At 43.5% G+C, this 23,938-nt stretch overlaps 3 protein-coding genes across 13 annotated transcripts in view; 1 reads left to right on the forward strand and 2 right to left on the reverse strand.

Moving 5' to 3' along the window:
- Positions 1 to 13,493, reverse strand: part of NT5DC2 (5'-nucleotidase domain containing 2) — a 33,702-nt gene extending 20,209 nt beyond the window's left edge. The window contains exons 1-5 of the mRNA XM_064454029.1: positions 13,052 to 13,493; positions 5,474 to 5,658; positions 4,621 to 4,695; positions 2,670 to 2,725; positions 849 to 942 (exon numbers count right to left, since the gene is read on the reverse strand). Coding sequence (XP_064310099.1) covers positions 849 to 942; positions 2,670 to 2,725; positions 4,621 to 4,695; positions 5,474 to 5,658; positions 13,052 to 13,334 — 693 coding nt within the window. The 5' untranslated portion in view covers positions 13,335 to 13,493. The remainder of the gene's footprint in view (positions 1 to 848; positions 943 to 2,669; positions 2,726 to 4,620; positions 4,696 to 5,473; positions 5,659 to 13,051) is intronic.
- A 160-nt stretch (positions 13,494 to 13,653) lies between these two features.
- On the forward strand, positions 13,654 to 15,965 carry LOC135313849 (ubiquinol-cytochrome c reductase complex assembly factor 5). 2 transcript variants are annotated; one of them, XM_064454033.1, is made up of 3 exons: positions 13,654 to 13,787; positions 14,014 to 14,205; positions 15,647 to 15,965. In XM_064454033.1, the coding sequence occupies exons 2-3, from the start codon at positions 14,055 to 14,057 to the stop codon at positions 15,706 to 15,708; spliced, it is 213 nt and encodes a 70-aa protein (XP_064310103.1). In that variant the 5' UTR covers positions 13,654 to 13,787; positions 14,014 to 14,054; the 3' UTR covers positions 15,709 to 15,965. The 2 variants fall into 2 exon arrangements, with proteins under 2 accessions (XP_064310103.1, XP_064310102.1); XM_064454032.1 differs by lacking the exon at positions 13,654 to 13,787 and having other exon boundaries at positions 13,826 to 14,205.
- A 4,108-nt stretch (positions 15,966 to 20,073) lies between these two features.
- PBRM1 (polybromo 1) overlaps positions 20,074 to 23,938 on the reverse strand; it is a 64,746-nt gene continuing 60,881 nt past the window's right edge. For all 10 annotated transcript variants that reach the window (XM_064454011.1, XM_064454013.1, XM_064454016.1 and 7 more), the window contains 2 exons: positions 23,584 to 23,800; positions 20,074 to 23,254 (listed from right to left, as the gene is read on the reverse strand). In XM_064454011.1, coding sequence (XP_064310081.1) covers positions 23,082 to 23,254; positions 23,584 to 23,800 — 390 coding nt within the window. In that variant the 3' untranslated portion in view covers positions 20,074 to 23,081. The remainder of the gene's footprint in view (positions 23,255 to 23,583; positions 23,801 to 23,938) is intronic.

Consider the following 23,938-nt stretch of genomic DNA (forward strand, 5'->3'; position numbering starts at 1 on the left):
AGATTAATTGCTCCCAAGAGAGAGAGAAATCAAAAAGTGACCTTGCTGGAGACTTTACACAGCAGACTCAAAGGGGTTATTACCAAAGGAAGCCTGCCCTTCTCTTTCCAGCTTCCCTAAGGCAACTGAACTAACAAAGGGCAAGAAACAAAGCAGTTCTGGGGGGAAAGCGATGTGAACGGCCCCTCTCACCCACTGCACCACACTAGACAGTTGAGGAAGAAAAATTTCTCCTAACTTCTTCTAGTTCAGGCAACCAAAGGATTTCTACAGCTCCTACGGACAGAATTTCAGTCCTTTACTGTGACAGTAAGCTTTTCTGCCTAAGAAAAACAACCCCAGCACTGATGGATGGCAACCCCATGAATAATATCCACTGAATAGGTCTGAAGAGGTGTGGAGGGGGATCCCTTTCATTAAGGAAAAAAAAACCTACCCAAAACCAAAGAGAGAAAGGTATTGCAAGCACCCTGCTGCTACGCACCCATACCTCCTCCCACTCACCTCACTGCAAACACCATCACCGCAGGCTGCCCTGGTATCCTGGGAGCTGGATTTGGCCAAGGAACAAGCAGGAAACGTCTCCCTATCAGTCTCCAGAGCCATTCAGACCTAGGCCAATAGCTCTGGTGTTTAGGAATGCTTTGCGGATGGCTTTCACATGCTAAACTGCTAAATAACCTCTGGGGCAAATTCCCACTAGAACAAAAACACACACTGCAACTCACTAGGGACTGAGCCTCTCAGAGTACAAGGGAGGCTAGAGTCATTCACATGCTCATACAATTCACTGTTTTCCTAGCTGTTAAGAGACCTGCTGCATCATAGCTGTAAAGGGCTTACAATACCTTGCCATAGAAGTCACTCATCTGGTACAGGGGGATGTGCTGCGTACCACCGTAAAGTTCGATTACCTCTTCATCAGGCACTGGTTTGAGTCCTCTAGACACAAAAAAACCAGAAATAGCTTGTCAATAATCACCAGTCTGCACAGAGTTACAAACTGCAGATGAAGAGAAGATGGGACAAACAGGCTCCTTTCTAAAACTCACAAATTTCTCCTGCACAAAAGAGATAACCAGAGAAGCTGACAGCTCCACAGTTTCTTAAGATTCACATAAAATCTTTCCCCAGACATTCTTCAGCTACTTCGTTTGCTCCTTCAAGTTAATTGAGGGGCTTTATACACATTCCAGCAGAGTTCAGACAGAGGCTTCTCTCTATATGCTGTCAATCTGCTGATGGGACTGCCCCACTAACTTGGCCCCACGACCTGACTTTGGCAGCACTGCATAACTATAGGTTTGGAGAAGTTGCTTCCATGAGGTATATCACTGTTAAATGCAAAGGTGTAGGAAAAGAGCTTTCTGAAAATGAGGTTTCCCTCCTATTCAATTTTCCTAAGCAAAACCAGTTCTTCGCTAAGACAATTCAGAGATCGCTGTTTTTCCCAAAAACACTGTAATCACAGGTATGGCTATGAACTGTACAGTTTGTGAACATCAGGTTATCTGCTGCAGGTTTGTCTCTTGCACGATTTTTGATGGCTGTTTACTCAAGCACTCAGGTCTTCTTTCCTATTCAATCATGGTTCAGCCTCTGAGAAGTTAAAAGTTGCCTCAGTAGTGCTCAAAAGCAAAGGATGGCTTAGGAAAAAGACACTTCAAGAAGGGCAGTTACAAATGGATAATAGGGGGAAGAGTTTAAATGTGTTTTAGCTAAAAATCTCTTTATGAAGCTGAAATGAATTATGGGGCAGTACCAAGCCCTCCTTTCCACCCTCCCAAAAGCTAGCACTCAAAGAAGCCAATTCTCTCTGATTATGAAACTCCCTTCTTAATATTCTTAGAGTGTTTACTGTAACTGAAGCTTAACAGCAAAAGGGCAGAGTTCAAGAAAAAAACCATTGGCTTCCATGCTCAAGAAATACAACACAGATTTACAGGAGCTTTGGTATCAGTATCTATGAATTGCCACTTCTTACATACCAACCCCACACCACTTTGGGGCAAGGTTTTCTCCCATTCTCCAGCCTCACAACTTTTTTGGAGAAAAAAGTTTTCTCTGCACTGTTTCAGCCACTTATTCCAAAGCACACGCAGCTCTTCCCAGAGGACAACAGAGAGAATGAGAAACAGGACAACCTAGGCCTTAAACTGAGCCCAGTTTCTGATGTGTCGTTACTTTATTGACATGTCTGCACTGATTTTATTTAAATATCCAGACTACTCTCTCTCCTCCTAGCTTTGTGACAAGACACAGCAGACCACTGCTGGGATACACCCCTGCCTGGAGAAGACAGGCCTGTGTGTGGACCATCTACTGATGGGTCTTTTCCTAGTTGCACTGTTTGCTCACAGATGTTAACCCAGATATGCTGTAGCTGCAACTCAGACATCATGCTGAGTACGTGACCAGATGTGTCATTATCCATTACAAAAAGCTCCAGGTCTTCCCACCCACGCTTGGCTTGAAACGCTTGAGAAAAATAGCTCCCTGCAATTATATGCCAGGTAAGCATTTGAAACAAGTGCAAACAGGATAAGCCAGACAATATTGTGTTCTGCTCAAAAAAAAACCAACCCATATGCCATAAACACACACTCAGATTTAGTAATCCAGCTTTGCATATATGGGCATTTAGAAAATTATGTTCAGAACTGACCAACCTATATGCCGTCCCCAGCTGGACATAATGGAAAGCATCGATCTTCATCAGAAGACTCTGTAATAAGGGATAGATATTTACTGTTAGGATTGGGTAGGTTTACGCTAAAACCTTATTTAAGTTTCAAGTTCCACACAAATGACATCTAGAAAATAAAATTAAATATAAACATCATGCATCTATGTACTTTAAGCTGCACTTACTCCCCAGCCACTTTTACATACACTTATTCATACTGTGACCTTTTATTGGCCTCTCTGCCAAAAAGCCACCTTTCTATGAGCCAAAATCCCCCTATCTGTTATACTCCAACGTTCGTGGACAGGGATGCAGTTGAAAAATTGAGAGAACCATGTTTCTGTGACTCAAACAGCCTCTTCTTATCTCCCTTCCAAAAGTACACGCATTTCAAATGAGCCTTGTGTGCACAAGAGATCTATTTCTCCTCACATTTATCTTAAGCAGAACTAAATGGGCGAGTTTTGGCTCAGAGCACAGCTGCACCCAGCCATTTTCTTTACACAAGAGCATTTCCCTCCACCACTTCTCCTCTCCAACAGACATTTAAGCAAAGATGTTCAGGAGCACACCAGGCTGGCAAACATTAGAGCTTTCTTTGCATTTTTTGTATCAGACTCCCCTATTCATAGGTCATCGCTTCTCCTCCATTCATCATTCTGAGGCTGTAACACAAGTTGTCAGGGCATGGAAACAGACTGACACTAAATCTGCATCACTCTGCAACTTGAATAAGGACACAGCATCAAACTATATGCGCTGTTTCTATCACAGTGCAAGGTAATTGATTCCACAGAGCATTCACAACCTTCAGGCACCTTTGTTATCAGGATACTATATCAGTTACACCATGGGCAGACCTCCCACTAGTTTGTGAGGAGTGCAGGAAAATATGCTGAAAGATTTACTTAGATAGGTACTACCCAGTGTTTCATGTTTTGCAAACGCTGATTCTGACAAAAGAGAGTTCTCACCTCCTACTCACTCAAAGGGCGCTTTGCTTGGCTAGGCTAGTTGCCCCTCAGTTCCTCTGACATATCAGCCAGATATTTAAACAGAGAAGTAAGAAGTAGATCTGTGAGAATCTAAAGTCAGAGGCATGAGTGGCCTGCTGCCATGCTTTCACCTCAGTTAGGACAAAAGACACAGGAAAACTCTATAGGTTTTTTTTCTTCATGCTCTTTTTTCTCCACTGCTGGAGAACAGCATACACACTGTACTGGCTGCTTCCCTGAATTTGCTCAAAGCTCAACCTAAGAAAAGCTACTATAGTGAAGCAACTTTCTCTGCTGGGTCCCCACCTGACTGCCTAGCTGCTCAGCCAGCATTACACCACTGGGCATCAGGCTTTCAGGAATCCATCCAAAGTACTGAAAAGGGTTAAAGCTAATGCTTGCACTTTGCTTGCCTGTCCTTCTAAGAAGCATGCATCTCAAGTACTTTGGATCTTTTTCTAAGCAGTCCTTTTATTCGGGATGGGGGTGGGGAAGGCTTCCTAAAGCATTCTCCTGACAACTCATTTCTATTATTAGAATAAGACATAATGCCTCTGCTTCTGGCAAGTACTTGTAGATGCAAGATTGAGTTTGTTGATTAAATTTCCTGAAAGACAGAAATGATCACACAAACAAGCTGAGTTTTCTATTAATTAGCTTGTGGAATTAACTGACTTTTAAATTGGCAAGGCTGTTTACCAGAGGTCCTTGCTAGAATGTCCAATTCTGCTAGAGGCTATGCAAAGACAAAACACATCTTTCCCTTGGAAGGTTTATAAGCAAGAACCCGTGCACCAAAGAAGCACTGCCACCCAGACTATGTATTTCACTGACAGTTTGGTGATCGATATTATTGTGAGCAATGACAGAAAGTATTTTCACTAAAAACATAACACAATTGAAGACAAAGCCCAGGAGACTGAAATTTGTACAGCTTACCTTTTGTACATCATAGTGAAGTCCACGTATGGCAAACCCTGGAATGTAGTCATACTTCCCAAGCCCTTCTGGATACTGGGAAGACAGACAGTGACATTGTTAGAGGCATAAGCATTGGGTTATCAACAAAATAATTTCACCAGCTGAGCTGGCTTAGTTGCACTGGTTGTCTCACCCAGGCATAAACTGGCCAAGGAACTTCATTTTGCCCCATCAACAAAGAAAGTGGATGAATGGAAAAAGACATAAAGGATGGGGATCCCCAAAACTAGTTTCGCTCAAGTAAGTGAAAACGTAATTCAGGCAGTGAGGACACTTGTAGTAAGCTCCATTCGATGAATATATTTGGCAAAACAATGGCACTGCAGAACCCCTCAAAAAAAAAAAGGCATGATGAGAAGAAAATGCACAGGCTAGTCATCTACTGCAATCAGGGTGTCCATTATTGGACATGCTATACAGTGTCATCCACATTGACTTGCACATAGCAAGTCCTGTACAGGTTCTATGTTGGCCCATGGTCCATGGTTATGCATCATGTATACCTCGAACAAGCAACCCTGTAGGTATTATTTCCATAGTTAGGTAAAACAGACCAGACCTTTCTAGACTAAGGTTCCTGCTCCATATTTATAAAACCTCAGAATGTAGGGCATGCTAAATTGTCTCAAAGGAAATTAATTCCATATACAGTCAAAACTTTCTGCAATCAAAGATTGTGAAACATGAAATTCATCTCAATAAAACAAGTAAATTGACACATGAGCTCAATGCAGCATTTTGTAAGCACATCTGGAGTGTCACAAAGACAGTGGTAAGCTTAATTGAGTGGAAATTCTTAGCACATCATTACCTTGAATTGTTCTATTAGGATGTCTCTGGCAGTGTTGAAAATCATAGAGTGTAGTAAATTAGAATACTGTGCTAATGTGTAATCGTAGTCAAAGCCATATATCTCAACATCTCCCAGGCTGATCTCATTGTTAGCATAGATAGCGGCCGGGTTGAGGAGATTGCAGACTCCTGGTGGAAGAAGATCTAAGAGAAGGGAAAGGGGAGAGGTTAGAGAAACTGTGAGGATCACTGAAATTTCAACTTCTTGTTCTGGACCTGACATCAGCTGCAAGTACCTCACAGCAGCAGAAGCACAGTGCTGCTGTGGAAGACTGCTGCCCTTAAGCCATTCAAATAATCCTCCCCAGGAAAAAGCACACTGTGAAATCTCTCGGTGTGTCTGGTGATGGTGCTAACCACTTTCACAGTGAGACTGACCTTTTGTGTCAGGAAGCTGCAAAACAGCATCCCCCGGTCTCTGGCCCACGTGAAGCAAAGCAGACCCAAGATTTTTAAGTGTCAAATTTCTAGCTCACAGCAGCTGCATTTTCAGCAGGCTCACCAACATGAAAGGTTGCTGCAATGTATCACCAGAAAAACATGCACCCTTCACTTAAAACTTCAGCAAGACAAACAGGCTAACTCTGCTCTTTGAGAAATCTAGATTACTTAAAATTAGAAATTTTGAGCTTTGCCTTTTGGCATTTTTTGTTTCTCACAGAAGCAGCCAGACTTCACAGAGCAATCCTACAGGTACTGGTAGGGCTTTTTAAAAAATTATTATTATTGTTATTATTATTATTAGGCAGGATAAAACAAGATTTTGTACAAACACCAACAAAATGTAAGAAAAACCATATTAAGCTACACTCTTGGAACGTGTAATGAGGATAGCAACAAATTATTGGCTTTCCTCTGATAAACAGCTGCGGAAACAGCTCAGTCCTTGCGTGTGGTTTGTCTCTTCAAAAGAGGGTTACTGTGCAAGATGCTTGTGAATAACACTTTGCTCCCCAGACCACTGGGAAAATGGAGGCCAAGTGACCTAGCAGTTGAACTACCTGTATATCCTTTTTCAGAGCTAGTCTAGAGAGCGGAGAGCTTTAGCTGCACTACAATGGGAGAGACAGCAACAGACCCTCCCCAGGCTTCCCGCTCCATGAGAGCTCTCCATTGCACGACGAGAAAGAGCAATAACAATAGTTCCCTGTAGTAGGTTGCCTAGTCACATCCACACTTGGGGACAGAGAGGGGAAGGAGACATTTCCTCTCCCCACAAAGATGGATCATCTTCTCTTTGAATGATAGGAAAAGTGCAGACATTTTTGAGATCCTACGCAGCATCCACAGTTAGGATTTTTTTTCCCTTCCTACCTTAACTTTTGGCTTTTAGCAAGAACGCCTGTGCCAGTTCTTTACTGCTTCCTTGCTATAAAACCAAGTTTCATCTGAATCTAGAACAAAAAAAAATATTATTAGAAAGAGATACCAGCCATTCCCAATAAAGACTTTGTCTGGAATGATTACAGAGTTTAGGTAATTGTCCAAAGCACATATGCAAGCACTAATCCAAAGAGGTGACCAAAGAAACAGAGGATTCAGATACAATATTTATTTTTCATGGAAGAGATGCATTACAAAACATACCCATCCCTCTCTCCTAACTCACTTTCCTTTGGCCTTCAAATGCATTTCAACAGATGAACTAGAGAGGAATTACCAGAAAAGAAAGCAGTATTTTAAGGTAGGAAGGCTGACTTATTGGCTACACAGCAAGATCAAGAGACCTCTTTCAGTGACCCTGCTGGTGTCAAAGTTCCTAGAAAAGACTGAAGAGGATGAATGCAATCAGAGTACTTTCCACTGGGATTTGAAAAGATGGGAAATGTAAATAGGATTCAGATGATCACAACTTTCATTCTCTCATCATAAATGCTCTCTGCACCACAAACAGAGCTCCACTTCCTGTCCTCACCTCCAGATAAGTTGCGGGAAGATCTTTTTCTAAGCACACATAGGTATTTGCAGGGTGTTATTTTTCTCCCTGACAAGGAAAATGAATGACACAACATAATCACATCACAGTGCAAAAGATTTGTGGCAACACATTCTGATAGTCTGAGAGCAGCGCAAAAATCCATTGCATGAACCCCATCTCTCCTTTCACAGAAGACATAAGACCCATTTAGATTCAACAACATATGCCAGCCACAACTTTTGCAAAAATACTACCAGGAAAAGCTACAGGAGCGGTGTGATTTTGTAACAAGTAATGGGTAGTCTGAGATTCGCCAAGCGCATGAAGTGAGCCTTATCTGTGATGAGAAGCATAAGTATTAACTGTGCCACACAGTATGATTTATGAAGTATATTTAGACCCACTGAAGTCATAGTCCTCCCTGCCAGCCTCAAACACACAGAGCTGTCCTCGACAGCCTCTTGCCCAGCTCATTTTACCCCACTTAGATGTTTTGTCACTAACTTACAGAGCATGTTTTCTCTTACTCATAAGGACCAAAGAAAGACCAATACACTAGCTAAAATACTTTATCACCATTGCCTCACACATAACATGTTCCCTACGCATGCCGTCTGGAGCACCACACATCTACTTGCTGCGTTTCCTACCACACACCATCATCACCAAACCAAACTTGTAACAGCTTGCTGACAGATTGCTTTTTCCACGCTGTCATCCTCCATCTTAAATTTACAGTAATTTCAAAGTCACTGACCTCCTAGAGAGAAGGACAAAGCTCTGGGTTTCAGTCCAGAGACTCACGTGGCACGTTTGGCTCAGTGTAAATGTCCATTTGCAGCACCTTCCTCAACAGAGCAGTCAGTGTCAGTCACTGTTTATGCTCATGCAGTCTCTCTTCAGGTGACGGCTACATCAAGGAAGAGGCAGAAGCTGGGTGCACATGCAAGACGGGCTTCAAATCAAGAGCCAAAACGTGCCTGGCTTACTGAGCCAGGTTTTATGAAGTTTGGGGTTTTGTTTGCTTTGGTTTGCTTTTTGTGTTGCTTTTTTATTTTTTCTGAAAGATAACCATCCAGGTGGTTGCAAATTATGAGTGATTAATTTAGTCCTGGGCTGCAGACTTGGGTCCTACTGCTCTGCTGCCATTCAGCACTTAATCTGCCAGAGATCTTTGTCTCAGTTTGCATGTCAATCGTCAAGTCAAAACAAACAGATGACATCCTCCAGAAGCCCGTGCAGATGCCAGATGCCATTTTTCAAGATGATAGCTTTTGCTTTTCCTCTACCAAGACACTGAAACAGATTTCTGGACAGATATGATAAATTACAGCAAGAAAAAAAAAAGAAAACCAGTTTTAGTTATTTAAAACCCAATTACTTTTTCCATCTGGGTCCTAACTGGAAAGGGAGATTATATCACAGTTACTCACTGTCTATTCAGCACTTCACCCAGGAAGTATGATCTAAGGGAGAACGGGCATGCGTACATTTGAGGACAGTGGTGAAAAAACAGCTCTTGCAATAGACACAAACTCCTAGAATATGCATACTTGCACAATTTTCTCCGGTTTGCAGCTCTTGACAGTTTTAAGGGAAGTGTCTGCATATCCCTGGTACATGATGAAACTCAGCAACAAAGGCAGACCACAAGAAAGCATGTTGGATGTAATGCATTTTTTATACCTGGGTGTAAATGCAAGGTAACCACACACCACCTTCTTCATTTTACTACTATGAGTCCCTGAACAGCTGCTTAAATCGGAGTATCTTCATGACAGTACAAGTGCCTCTTCCCAGGCAATAGCCCACATTGTTAGAAAGCAATAGCACTCAGTCCCCAACAGGACCCAGAGATGGAAACAAAAACAGGTAATTAACTGTAAGCAACGGTTAGAGACGCCAAGACTCCTTCTGATGTGAAAAACTCTCCAGTCAAGGATGTCCCCGGGGGTACATGCAGCACCATGCAGGAAATGCTCCTTTTTTCTCAACCTCAGACCCAGCACAGTTAGTGAAGGATACTTTAAAAAGGCAGCTCACACCCTTTGTACTCCCAGAGGTCCGACAAAGCAGACATCTGTGCTAACTTCTTTGTAAGAGTAGCGAGGAAAACAGTGATACTGTAAAGCAGATGGCCACCATCCTCCACATTTTTCATGGATCAAAAAATTCCCTTTGCTCACACTGACATGCTTTCTAAAGACATACTGCAAGTTTTTCCTCCCTTCCAAGTACCTCTTTATCCTTTTGAAGTGTTGTATTGCACCATTTCACTGCAAAGCAGTCTAACCAGCCAAAGTAGATGCCTCTGAAAAGACAGTAGGGAGAGGGAAATACTACTTAAAGAGCATTAAATGAAGAGGAACCCTGTTGAGAGAGTGCTGAAAATTACTCTGGAACATTGAATTTATGCCATTATGCCTAAATATTTTGGGAATTCTCACCAGTGAAATCTGCACAAACCAAACACAATATTAAAAAATACCATTTCATTCCAAAACAATATTTTTAATATACGCAAAGGCACCAGATGAATGCTGGTATATAACAGCTTTTTACAAGAAAAAGCCTTTATATTTAGGAAAGCAGAATTTGGAAGTTAATGTAACTGATTGCACTTCCAGTTCTGGCTGCTAATTGTCATTTTCACTTCCAGCTCAACCTGTAGATGCCACAACTTTTGAAACGTGCACACTCCCCTAAGCGATTCACAGGGCATTTATTATCATAGCACTAGACACGTTTCCTAGTTTGGCAAAGAGTGAGGCTCTTAAATCTTTGTGCCTGCTTGAGATGAGCGACACAAGCAGAATCAAAACGTGCTGGGTTGCAAAAAAGATCTGTGCACCACACTAAAATCATCAATGCAATGACCACACAGGGGCGTTGCCTTCTCTCCCGTCTCCAGACGTCATGGGCACATGTTGCTGACTGTGTCTTGCATTATTTAGATGCAAAGGTATCTCAAACTAAAAAGAGCAAGGACTACCTCTGAGCTACATCCTCAGTGCTATCAATGCCTAACCAAGTTCTTGTTATCTGCAAACACGCCTCTGTTCTCAGTAGTTCTCACACTTGACCACTCTCAAGCTTGTCATGCAGAGGCAAGAACTTAACAGTAAAGGTTCCTTAGGAAAGCTGATTTATTGTAGCTACGTTTGCAAGTTTGAAAGATCTAGGAAAAAGCATACACACTTATTTACAGGCAAATCTTCACTTGCTTGCCAGTTCCATTGAGTTTCAGGATTGGATGTGCAGGACTTCCAACACTGCTTAGAGAGTATATCAGCCTTCCTTGATGCTTCAGATGCCATAAAACCAAAATACAGCAAGTCTTGCTCAACACCACCCCTCTGACAAATGCAATTACAGTTTTCCTTTTGTCAGAGGAAGAAAAAAAACAAAGCCTGCATTAAGTAGAAGTAGTAACCTCAAATTCTTACAGGTAATGAAATGTTTGTATCACCACAATGAAACCTGGCAGAATGCAGATGTGTTTCTCCGAAGTTGAAAACTTCTGGTGCCTGGGCTCTGGCCACCGAACCAGTACCACCACTGAGAGCTGCTGCACAGAAGCTCTCGTCCTATGCATCTCGTCCTGTCCAACTTGGTCAGCATTTATCGCTAGAAACCCCTCCATACAAAAATGCAACATTGCTCCTAAGCAAGAACTGGTTTGAAAACACATAATTAGTTCTCCTGGCAGATACCTCTCTCCAAAACCAACAGCAATAACTGACAACAGAGGGCAAAGGACTCCTCAAAGGTGGAGTTTCAGAGAAGGAGGGAGAAGGTAGCACCACAGGCATCTTCTCAAACTCAATGCAATGAGTATTGAGACGTGATAAGGTTTTCAAATCCATAACCCAACAACAGACACCCACTTTTACATCAGAGTTAGAAATCAAGAACAAAGGAACAGACTGATGCCACATTTTGCATGACTCAGTCATCAAAGCAACAACTAAAACCAACTTGGACCGACTTTTTTTATGCCTCTCCTTGACAAGACTTGAATAACAGCACAGCCTTGAGATTTTAGTTTGGGGAACTATTCTTTAAACAAGTGCCTTCTTATTTAACATGTCTAATAGTTATCTGAAGATTTGTAGAGTCTGCTCTGTAACACTCATCTTGCCTGCTCTACCTAACTTAATTTTGCGTTTAGTCCTGCCAATTATTTGTCTATCTCCAGTAACAACTGTATCTCTTCCAGCGCAACAAAGTGTAACTGTGAATACAAACTTCGCAATCTGTCACATAGTAAAGAGAGCTTTTTCCCAAGAGACCATGACACAGTCTATTAACATACCTTCATTTATGCTTTCAATACCGGGGGGGGGGGGGGAAGCCATTGAGAATATTATGGTCCAAACACCTTTACAAGTCTTGCAAGTTGGAATTCCTTTCAAGCAGTGGGGCTAAAACCACAACTCAGTCTTGGAGCAGGGATTTAACACGAAGATACTGTCCTCTGTCAAGGACCCTGTAGTGCCTCCAGTGGCTCAGGCAAAGGAGCTCACATCCTGCAAAAGCTGGAATGCAGCAGGCTGAGCACCCAACGGATCAAACAGAATTTGCCAATCTCAGAACAGCAAAAGGGTTCTTCCAGATGCCTATGGCTGGCTGCCACCCTTCTCCAACCCATTAGATAAATTAAAAGCTAACAGAGAGCTATTTAACAGCAGACACAAAGTCACACTTCCTACCTCTCTACAGTGCTTACCTTCAGTATCCCAAGAATCAAGAAACCAGCAGGAAAAAGTTCCCTGCCTGTATGCCATGAAAGCTGTTCTTCCACATTTTTAGGAGAGCTTAATACAGTGGAGATCTGCTGCTGCCAAAAAGACCACAGTGCTATTTTATGCACAGACAGATTTGGTGAGTAGCATGAATTTTCTCCTTGCTTAGCAAGATGTCAACGTACCTGACGGAGCCAGGTAACTTCTTGCTCAGAGAGGCAAAAACATGCACACACACACACGTGAGTAAAAGGTGTTTTGCGGCTGTAACACAAACTGAGCTTGGGATCAGGAGACGTCCTAGTAGCTGTAGTAGCATCATCAGTCTTCTCCACATTCACCCTTGTGCCAATGGCGAGTTACAAGTTGGACCCTGGACTCCTCACCACATCAGTCAACATGTCTCTTTGTCCTAGTCTAACCGCCTTTCCGTATGCCAACCAGTGGCAAATTAGAGAAAAATGCAACAAGCTCTTCATTTAGACCATTTGCCATGATGACATCCATGTTAGGGGTGCTGGTTGTGAAGGACCCCGTGTACTCAGCCTGTTCTGAAACGTTGAGACCAGCTGAGGGATGTTCACAGAGGGAAGCCCAGGATGGGGAGAGGAAGACCGGGGCCACATTTCAATAGAAATAAAACCGTCTCAGAGAGCCCGGGGCGATGGAGGCGTGCAGATGGCATTGCCAGGGAGAAGGCTTCTAACGCCGGCAGCTGCACAGCGATGGGCACATCTCCAGTTCTGCGGCGCGGGGAAAGGCACCGAGATGCAAAGCGGGGAGGGGGGGGGGCGGGGGAAAGGGGGATAAAAAAGAAAAAAAGGAAAAAGCCCGGCAGGACGTGGCAGTCCCAGCACCCGGAGGCGGCCCTTACCGTAGACCAGCTTTTTCATCTCGTGGTACCTGGCCCACAAGTAGGTCTTGGTGTCGGCTCCCTCGGCCGGGAGGGGCTGGCTGCCCGCAGCGGGGCCGGGCTCGGCGCCGCGCCGGGCTCTGCTGGCGGCCGCCGCGTGGTGGTCCCTGGGCTGCCCATGGCCGCCGTCCCCGGGGCACTGGCTGGCTTTGGGGCGGCAGCTCTGGCAGGAGACGGCCACGGCGAGGAGCCGGGGGGCCGCGCCGCTGACCCTCCTCAGTGCCGCCATGCCCAGCGCCGCCATCGCTCCGCCGGACGCCGCAGCCTCGGGAAAGCCCGCGCGCTACCGGGGATCGCTTCGCTCCGCTCCCGGCCCGCGGCGGCAGCCGCCGCGCCGCCAATCCCCGCCTCCCGCTGCGACGGGGGGTGGGCCGGGCCACGCCACGCCCCGACACGCCCCAGCAAGAGGGGGCCGGCGCTGAGCGGCCGCCGGCGGAGAAGGACCGAGGGTGGCGGCGGGGGCCGGGGGTGGGCTCCGCTCGCCGCGCTCCAGCCCCTCAGGCGGGGGGCGGCGGCGGCAGGGGGCGGCGGACCCGGTCACCTCACGGCGGCCCCGCCCCCTCACGGCCTCGGTCCCTCACGGCGGCCCCGCCCCGGCCAATCAGGCGAGGCGAGACGCCCCGCGTTGGGGTCACGTGGGCGCCGACCACGTCCTTCCGTTCGGCGGCTGCCGGGGGTCTGGAGCCGACGGCTGGAGGTGAAGGGAGTGCGGCACAGATTGGCTGCGCGCCGCGGGGCGGGGCGGAGGGGCCGCCTTGGCCTTCCGCCCGTCGTGGTGGTGGGGGGTGACTTGGTTCTTGTCCTCCCAGCGTAACTGGGAAGACGGGGCACTGCGGCCCCGCTCCTGGGGCTCTCCCAGAGCGGGCTCGGCTGTTGCTCGCCCAGTCCCGCCTCACACACGCCTACCCTTCTCTCCTCCCCAGAGAAGCAGGGCTGACGGCGCCCGTCCCGTCCCGCCCCGGCCATGCTGGTGAGCAAGAGGGTGAAGCGCCTCTTGGGGCTGGTGCCCGGGAAGCAGCGCTTCGGCGTTTACAGGTTCCTACCCTTCTTTTTCCTCCTTGGGGGAGCGATGGAGTGGTTCATGATCAACGTTCGCATTGGCAAGGAGACCTTCTGTAAGTGAGGGCCCAGCGGAGGCGGCCGGGTCCCTGCGGCACCGCCCCTGCCCCCCGGCACCCCCCTCCCTCCCTCCGGTTCCGTGTGCCGCCGCCCTGCCAGCGGGGGGCGCCACGGGGGGGCCCCCTCACAACAACAGGGTGGCTGGGGCTGATGGCGGGGTCCTTACCCGGGGGGCTTTAGCGATAACCGACAAGTCCAGCAGTTCTCTTCAGTGGGGGATGTGACACTGCAGATTCTGCCTCCCTAGCAGAAGGCACTGGACAGAAACAAACTGGGCTTAGAATACTAAATTACACGTTTTTACATTGAAAAAGACTCACCAGGGTTGTCAGAAACTAAGTGTAGGTGAGGGTTCATCTGAAATGTGACTTCAATTGAAAAAGAGGTATGAAAACAGCACTTAGTTTCTAGAACTTAAAGCGTTTAATGTGTCATTTGTCTCTTTAAGAAACCTTGCTAGAAATTTCTGTGTACTTCCGAAGAAGGATGAGCTGTGCCGTATGTTATGTGAGAATATGCTCATCTTCATAGGAAATCTAGTTGAGTCTCCTGCAGGATAAAATGGTTTGATACAATTTCCATAGCTGACAAGCTCACTGCAAACAGAATTGCTTCTTGCTCACTTCTGAAGGCTTGGCTTTGTTGTGGTTTTTCAGTTTAATATTTTTGAGGCATATCTGCATAGTAGAAAAGTCAGGTTAGAAACTAAAGCACACCATCCATTTCAGCGTATTGTCCTGCAAAAAAAATTGCTATGCCGAAATGATAGTAATAATAGTTGTAATACAATATATATACTATATTGTAGCATATGTACATATATGCTATATGAGTATTAGTAATAACTGTGCAGTTTAGCCTTATTACTGCTTCATAATTCACGCAAAGTGGCAATGTACAAGACAAACTTTTTTTAAGTGAGAGATGCCATTTGGTGATGGATATTTAGGGGTGATCAGGGTGAGGGGAGGCAGGAAGAATGGCTAGGAAGACTATGAAGATGAATATATTCCTGTGTTTTGTTTATTAAAAATAAAAAGCTACATTATTGAAGCCATGCTGGCAGTCCTCAGGCGTTGACTTTGCACCTGAAATTTCGTTTCCCTTTGGCTTCAGCTAGTTTGGGCATTTGTATTTTTAATTACCCTCATGGGAAAGTAGACAAGAAGTGACTGTATCACACCGGAAACTTAGTTTCCCTATGAAAACATTTCATCAGGACTGATGGAAGAACTTCAGCCTGGAGAGGAGGAAGAACATGAGCTATTTTTAAGTGGTAATAAGGATCTGTGTTGGCTTGAATTTTCAGTTGGCTATCAGTCAGTGTCTGCAAGAGAAAGATTGGCAAGTTTAAAACGAGGTGACTGGCTTCATACATTCAATACTGTCTTGCACTTGGAAAACGCTAATATAAGAAAAACTCTTTTTTTCTGGCAGATGACGTTTACCGCAGGAAACAATCTGAAAGACAGTATGAGGCAAGAATGGAAAAAAATTAATTTTAACTGAAACATTTCAAGGGGAAGGTCCTGAATGTTTCAACTGTATTAATGTCAAAGAAGCATTACTGCCACCTTGATGGCAGGAGAAGATTTTGTCTCTGCAAGATAAACTGTAATCCACAAGTTTGTGTAATACACTCTCAGATGGTTTTGTCACTTTTGTTCTTCTTCCATCTATTTACTTCATATCTTTAATATTTTGTATTTAAGCCAAATACAATAGCAAAAGGTTCAGTGTGTACTGATAAAAACTGCTCTGGTGTCTGTTTTCTTTTCAGTGTGGCATAATTTTAACTATATAAAAAGAGGACAGACTTTCTGCTCAGTGTTTACTCAGCCCACACTGTTTGGAAAGTCATCCGTGCATTCAGGCTCCGCTGCCTGTGAGTGCTGTTGGACCCACTGTTGATACTCTAACAACAAATGAGCTGAGGGCTTTGGGGAAAAAAGTCTTGATGCATTTACCTGGTAACAGGCACAAGTTCAGAGGAATGTGCAACAGCAGTCCTGGCAAACCTGAATGCTGTTTGCAGGACTCCTGTCTCCCCAAAGTAAAGCAGAGATAACTGCTATCTCCTGGACAGCTTTTACTTCCCAACACCCTGACACTAGTTCTCAGATGTTTGAGAGCACATAAGTGACTATACATTAGGGTCACTGGTGCAGTATAACCAGTGAGGACCATATATTAATGCAATTGTTTTATTTCTGATGGTATGTCTATATGCTGAGGGCTCCACAAAGAAGCCAGTTCTTAAGATCAGCCTAAAAACAAACCTGAGGGAGTTAATCTATGTATTCCTGTGCTAACTCCTAACAGCCTTTTTCCACAGAAGTAGATTTTCATCAGCTTAAGAGACAGTGGCTGTTTTGAAGATGTTACAGTGCAGGTACTCAACTTGCAAGTGGAGGGTAACTGCTGTGCTTTATGTTGTGCCTTCCAAGAACTTGATCTGGAGGGCTAGTGCTATTTGTGTTTTCAGGAGATAAAAAGCTATCAGAGAATTAAAGATGTGACCGTGCCACTGCATATTTTGACTGGACAGCAAATCAATTACTTGGGATAAACTTCTATTTTGGAAGTAGTAAGAACCTAGACTTTTACTTTGGTTCCAAGGTAAAGCCCAAGATGAAAAACTGATGTGCAGGCTCCTTTTCACAGTCACAGATCATCGCACTTAAGTAAATCCTGACTGTAGCAATACATTGAAGAATAAAGCATTAATAAAAAAGCCAGATTTTGAAAATTGCTGAGCTTTAGCAACATCTGCCTTTACTTCCGGAGCCTTTTGGAACTCTCATGTGCTTGGTTTCTGTGGAACAAATAAGCTTTTCAGTATCTTTGGTTTTTTTTTTAAGAGCGAGCCCTGTGCCCTAGTTACTTCTCAGTACTTGGGAGCCTTGCATGAAAACTTCCTGTGGCTTCCCTTTAGTGCTCCCATAATTAGTAGCAGTGTTTCACAGACATCAGTGACTCAAAGTCCAATTTTTCACTTCAGAGTTCTTGCTTATTTTGCGGCACTGTTTCCCATTTGCATCTGAGAACACCAGGGATGTCTGGAAGATATCTTGGGTGTCTTTAGCTAGGTAAACAGTGAGACAGGCTGCAGTTGCTCGCAGGTAGTCTGATGTCAGGGAGTTCTGTGTCGCTGGTCTTCGACCAGTGCAGGAATAAAATCCAAGGTGGCATCATACCATTTCAGGCAATACAGATCTGTTATGACAGAAGACAAAGTTTGACATTTGGAAATCTCAACCACGCTCATTCCACAGTATGTTTCCTAGTGCCGATCTTCCCACATCCTCTGATTTTTCCAGTCTCTCACTAACACTGGGAATAAGAGCATCTGGAAGGCTGCAGTACCCAGCCCATTCCAGTACCGAGCACACTTGGGCATTTAGTATCATAATCTACACGTTAATCTTCAACAACCACGGTCTTCATTTGTTTTCTCAGTTTTATCCTTGCTGACTCCTAGTTCTGTGTTCTTTGCCTTCCCAAGCAACCTCCTTCCCGTATTTTTTCTAGCTTTCATCTCCCCATTTCCTTCCCATCCTCCAGCTTCCCCCCCCCCATCTGCCTGCTGTAGTACTAGGCAATGGGGAAGAAGCAAGAACTGCTTTGGCTCAGAGCTCAGGCCAGTACTGAGAACACACCACTGCTGCTGTTACGCTCTGCAGGAGCAAGCCAGGAACTCAGCTTTCATTTTAAGCACTGCCAGTTCTGGGGTTGAGCACGTTTGTTCCTTCTTCAGGGAATTTGGTGTCAGCCCAGAATGCAGCTCAGCATCTATGAACAGCGGTCTCATGTTCACTTTGCAGTGGCCACAGCAGGAGGTTCTGAGAATTGGCAAAGCATTTCTGCTAAAAGCTTTCCAACTTATAGAAGTCAGGCCAATATAGATAGATAGCAAGAATGGAAAATTTCAATTCAATAAAGCAGCAGCAGTCGTCATCTGCAAACAGTGACACTTATGTACGAGAAATGCCGCTCACCCCTCTAGCATTACAGAGGGGACAATTTCACTGCCACTTCAGAATGATTTTATGGAAAGAATGGATCTGTTCATTGATCATTTCCCTGCTGTTGTGCACCCAAGGATGCTGCCTGCTGAAAGACCTGTGGCAAGCCAAGGAAGTACCAAAAAGTTCTGATAAAGGAAGAGTGTGTGTGCCCAGCTTCTACTCCTCCCTGGTACAGGGGCGCAGCAGAGTTGTGTCCCAGCTTTTCAAGAGTAGAAAAAGGAAAAATAAAAAAATCTCTCAGGTATTGCTGAATTCCTCCCTGGAGCAAAACTTTTATTATCTTCAGTGGAGGCGAGCTTTCACTTTGGACTTCATATACAGATGCAAAACTGCACCTGTGCTCTAGTTATGGCCAGCCCCAGCTCCTTCCAAGAAAGGTGCAAAAATCTGCAACAGCCACTGCTGGGATGAATGGTCCTAAGGAATTTCCTTAAGTTGTTACTCGATGTTGGTGCTTACTCAATGCACCAAGCATGAGGATTAATTATAGTCCTCCCAAAAATCATCCAATGGAAACTGAATTTGGGCACTCCCTGTAGAGACAGTTGCACAGATTTAATGAAGAATTCACCATCCCTCACCATTTTTGTTCAAGGCTTTCATCGTGCTTAGCTTTACCTGGGCGAGCCACACCTGCTGCTGGTTCTGCTGTGCAATTCAGTGCATTCTTAGTTTCTCTTCATGTCTCTCCTGCTGCTTCCTTTAACAGATGCTAATCTGAAGGGCCAGACTTCTGCACTGGATTTCTGATCCCTCTTGGCACAGGAAGGACCGGCTGTAGGATACTGCTGTGTCTCCGAGACCTGAGAGAGACTGGGAATCTCTTTATCCAGTATCACCACATCCTACTGCACTGCAGCAGCTGTCCTTTTGTTTCTTTGTATGATGGTCCATTTAGACTTGCTGGAAAATGCAGCAAGCAAAAGGAATATGAGATGTATTTTATTCATCAGAAAATTTCATGTATATCAATGAATCAGATCCCATTTCTTACTTGATGTTGTTCAAAGTACCCAGCCATTTGCAAGCACTGCTCCAATTCAGTGCATTTGCTCTGTACAGCTACAGATGATCTTCAGTATCTCAGTCTGAGCAAACAAGATGTGGAAGATGATTAGGATTAGTCTTCTCTGTGCAGCTGCACCAGCCACCATCAAATTTTAGAAAGGTAGAAGTTCTGTAAAGCTAGCAGCCTACATGACACGCAGTGTTTAGCCCCTGGGTCTAAGGCATGAGTGCATGTTAATTACATATAATGCTATCTGGTTCTGGTTGTTCAAATATCGCTTTGTAAATAGTATGTCAGAGGCACCTTGAGACTCGAGAGGTTGCTACCATGTATTTTTTCTTGCCACTTGTGGTACTAAAGAAAATTTTATTCTGGTTTTTAAATTTTATTATGTAAAAGATGCTTTTTTCCACATTAATGTTCTAATTCCCTTTATTATACAGCTACATAAAAGAGAGTCCTGAATCAGGTTAGCTTCCAGTATGAAATTAAGGCTTGCTGTTTACTTTCAAAGCAATTCATGTGGGGGGCAGCTGGGACTGACTGAATCTTATCTTCTCCACTCAGCTTGTTCTCAATGTGTCATGTATTTTTCAAGGTTCACTGCTGATGCTCCTTATGGCTTAATTTTAAACCATATTTTTCAACATCACTGTTCTTAGCACCTACAAGGCATATCTTGCAATACACAGGACAATATAAAAAGGATTCTTTACCCACACACAAGTGTGCATGTATCAAGGACTTGATACAATCTGGATGAGCAGCAGCCAGAATTACTTGAAATAAAATCCTAACAGAAGTCTTGATGGGACACTCAAACCTGGTTAATCCAAAACACTTTGCAAACTATTTTTATTCAAATTAAAAAGACTCAGGTAAACAAAGTGATGGTACATACATGTTATAAACCTGGTTAGCAGCTTAACCTTCAGGAGTACAAGATCTAATGAAAAGCCAAGCATGGATTAACCAGGTCCGAAAACATATGCTGAAAAAGAAAAAAAAGTCACCAACATCAACATTTTGAATTTTTACACAAACAGTAAATTTTCTCATGGAAGGGAAGGACTGAGTAAGAGGAAAAAAAATGATTAGTCATCTCTAAGTGGTTTATGAAAATACTGGTCCTAGATTAATCTGTTTTCCACTCTCACAGAAGCCAACCATTTCTCATACATACTTTTATTTTAATATGAAAGTTTTGTTTACGCCAGTACAATGAATGGCAGTGGAAAACAAATGAGGGGTTTAAACACCCACGAAGAGAGAGAAAGAGAAAGACAGACAGACATGTCTTTTTTTTTTTTTAACCAGAGTCAGAAAACAGCTTCTTTTGCTGGTTTTGAATTCTAGACTGTAGCCATTATATCCTAAATTTTACTGCAATTGACTGAAATGCCTCCAATATAGAGAGACATGATTTTGAAATAAATAAACAAAGCTTAAAATAATTGATTAGGGCCAGCCCAGTGGCTTAGCGGTAGTGCTCTGCACTGCCTTGCGGAAGGACCCAGGTTTTGTTTGCACTTCCAATCTCTGGCTCCTGGGCCGGAAAGAGCAGTGAAAGTAAGGCTTCAGCTGCCTGGGCAGGAGAGAGCCAGTGCTGCAAGGCTGCTCATCACTGACCTTCAGATAAATTAAACATTTGAGTTATACAGGCTCCAAAGGGAGTCCCATCCAGTCCTCAAAAGAAAATAAATAAAACAATAACTTAACTAAAATTCATCCCAGGTTCTTTGGTGTAATTTTTGTTAATGCTGAGAAGCAGGAGAATCTGGTGGTGTATTAGTACAATCCATGATAGTTCCAAATACCCCAAAACTACGATTTGCTGCCTGATTTGCTTCAACATCCCATTTTTGTGGCTAAAACATGCAAAGCCTATGGTAATTCAAACACAATTTAAGATGATACTGATATATGGGGATGGTCTAAGACTATTCAGTTTCTACTTTATTAAATAAACTTCGTCATTTACAAAGACCAGTAAAGAATTTCTGTACCACAGGTGTGCTACTTGCAGAGTTCAAAACTAATTTCCCTATATGCTGATTAGCTTCATTTTCTTCAGATCCATTGCACATCTGACCTAAACTGTCCTTAAGTGCCTGTTTGTAATTACATGGGTTTCTGTTCAATGACTGGAGGATTGCAATAGGTGAGGGAGAGGAATTAGCCAGTAAAATTAAATAACAGTTCATACTTGTACGTGTCACTTTCCTCATCAGTATTAATTTCTTCAGCAAAACAGAACCTAAGATATCCAGTATTTGGAGAAAAATATTTAACCTTCTGCCAAATGTGCTCAAATAAAATTGTTCTATTAGAATAAAAATGTTCTATGTACTACTAGACTTTAAAACATTTCCACATGATGAACATCTCTAGCAGTAAGATGGAAGTGTATCAGTACATCAACTCTTTTGGACTGAGTTGCAGTGACCGCATTCCTGCCAACAATTTTTTCAAATTAATATAGCTTTCCCAGTTACTTAATGCAAACTAAAAGTATTAATTCTTTTTCTAAAATTCAATACATGAAAGCATTTACCTTTAAACAAATAACTACAGTCCAAAGTGTTGGTTAGTTACAAGGACAGGTAAGTCTTTCGCAGAAGGCAGTCACAACCCTGAAATTTGGCAAGAAGAGTCTATACCTACCTTACTTAGCTAAAAAAAAAAAAACAAACACCACCACTCCCCAAACCCTCTGAAGGCTGCAGTGAAAGTACTCTATTTCTCCAGGGTGCTAGGTATGCTAAACTCACACACACCGTACAGCAGTATTTTACTTCAAAGTTAATTTGTCAAATTTCTCTCAAATTTTGCATTGCAAAACTTTCATTAAGGTGAATCAATACACTTCAAGAAAGCATACAAAAATGTCTTACAATCATTAACAGAATATGTGTGAATTTAAAAACATCACGTTACTTCGCTAACAAAACAACTCAAACTTCCCTTCTGCTCTAACTTACCTTCCAAGACCTGAACCGGTTTGAAGTTCTAAACGCCTTTCCCACATGCAGACCGAATTGCTTAGGGAGGAAGCTTCCCCTTCCCACTGTACAGTGTTAGGGATATCACAGAACCCCCAAAGCAGGTCTTAGTAGATGGAATATTTCACCTTCTAAGGGCACACCAGCATATGTATTCTATTACTGTTTCAGATCACAATGGCTTTGGCTACACAATTAAATAACTGGGCAGGATTGGATAATGTGAGCAGTCAAGAAACCCTTGTCCCGTCCACACTAGCACTTCCATAATGGCTGTGGCCCAGTCAGCTGCCTCAGTATTGACTTGAAATGTCATTTTTCCCTAGCATCAATGCACACCTTCCCTTTAGCTTCTTTAAAGAGATCCTCCCTGTTCACATCCAAGCAAGATTTCTGCTGGAAGTGGCTAGCACACACAAGCACATGTACACACATTCTTCTAAGATGTAAACTATGACTAATTTCACATTCCACTGTATCAATCTGTAAATACTTTTTCTTTTTTCTTCTTTTATATAAAAACAATGGCATCAGATTCTCAGCAATAAAATATAAGAAAGATGAATCCTTGACTACGCTTAACCAATTATGAAATCGCCTTCCAAACAAAGGAAACATATGCAAAAATCTGTGTATTTGATAAAGACAACTTAATATAACAAAAAGTGAAATATGCTTATTAAAAGTGTCCTTATATAAAAATGGTCTTGCAATGTACAGTAAAATGCAATACAAATTATTGTTGGTTATCTCTCCCCACCCAGTAACTAAAACAGCTATTGTTCCACAAAACTCCTTGTACACCAGTATCAAAGAAAGAAGCAGTTATGCAACTAAACATTTTCTATGTTGTACGCCTGACGGATATTAAGGGTGTCTCGTAGCATCAAGTCTCGCAGACGCCATAACGCATCAGCCATTGTGGTATGAGCCCCTTTACTTTTCAACCAGTGTGAAGGGAGTCGGCTCTCTTGTTCTTTTGATAAGTGGACATCTCGTCTTCGTGCTGGAAGGCCAAGAAATAGTCCAATTATCTACTGGCTTTGATATTCACAACATTTTTTCTAGAAAAAGGCAAACATAATTCTACAGTATAACTTTTACCCCTAGTATTTAAGCCCTAGTATTTAAGATTTGTACAACATTGATTGAGTTAGCCTGGTGACAACATATATATTCCCAGTCTGTTGATTTGTTTTTAACAGTTACTTGCATGTGTGCATTTTATTAAGTAAACAGCAGATTTAAATATTTTCTGCTTTTATGGAAAATGCTAATGGTTACAAAGAAGTGCTTTCTGTCTGGAAACACCCCACTCAGCATCAAAAGCCTTACCTGCAAGGGTCTGGTCCCACTTGCTAATACTATTTGATTCAGCACTAAGCCCCTCAATATATTTCAGATAGGCTTCAGAATGAAGAAGCCTCTGTGTCTTTGGTGGAGGGGAGACGAACATGGGAGTTGTGGGCTGCTGCATAACTGGCTGACTTGCTGGGCTCTGGCCGGGATACGGAGGAGGTGCCTGCTGTCCCGGCGGGCCAAGGATTCCTATCTGAAATGACACAACGATGGAGAGCTCACATGTGGGGGAACTGGAACTGCAGGGAAGCCGCTCCACATCTGTGCATCAGGTCATCCCCATACAGTGGAGCTTCAAAACAGGTTATGACCAAAGGCAGAAGGGAATTTC

Source organism: Phalacrocorax carbo, chromosome 6 (genome assembly GCF_963921805.1).
Source record: "Phalacrocorax carbo chromosome 6, bPhaCar2.1, whole genome shotgun sequence".
NCBI lineage: Eukaryota > Metazoa > Chordata > Aves > Suliformes > Phalacrocoracidae > Phalacrocorax > Phalacrocorax carbo.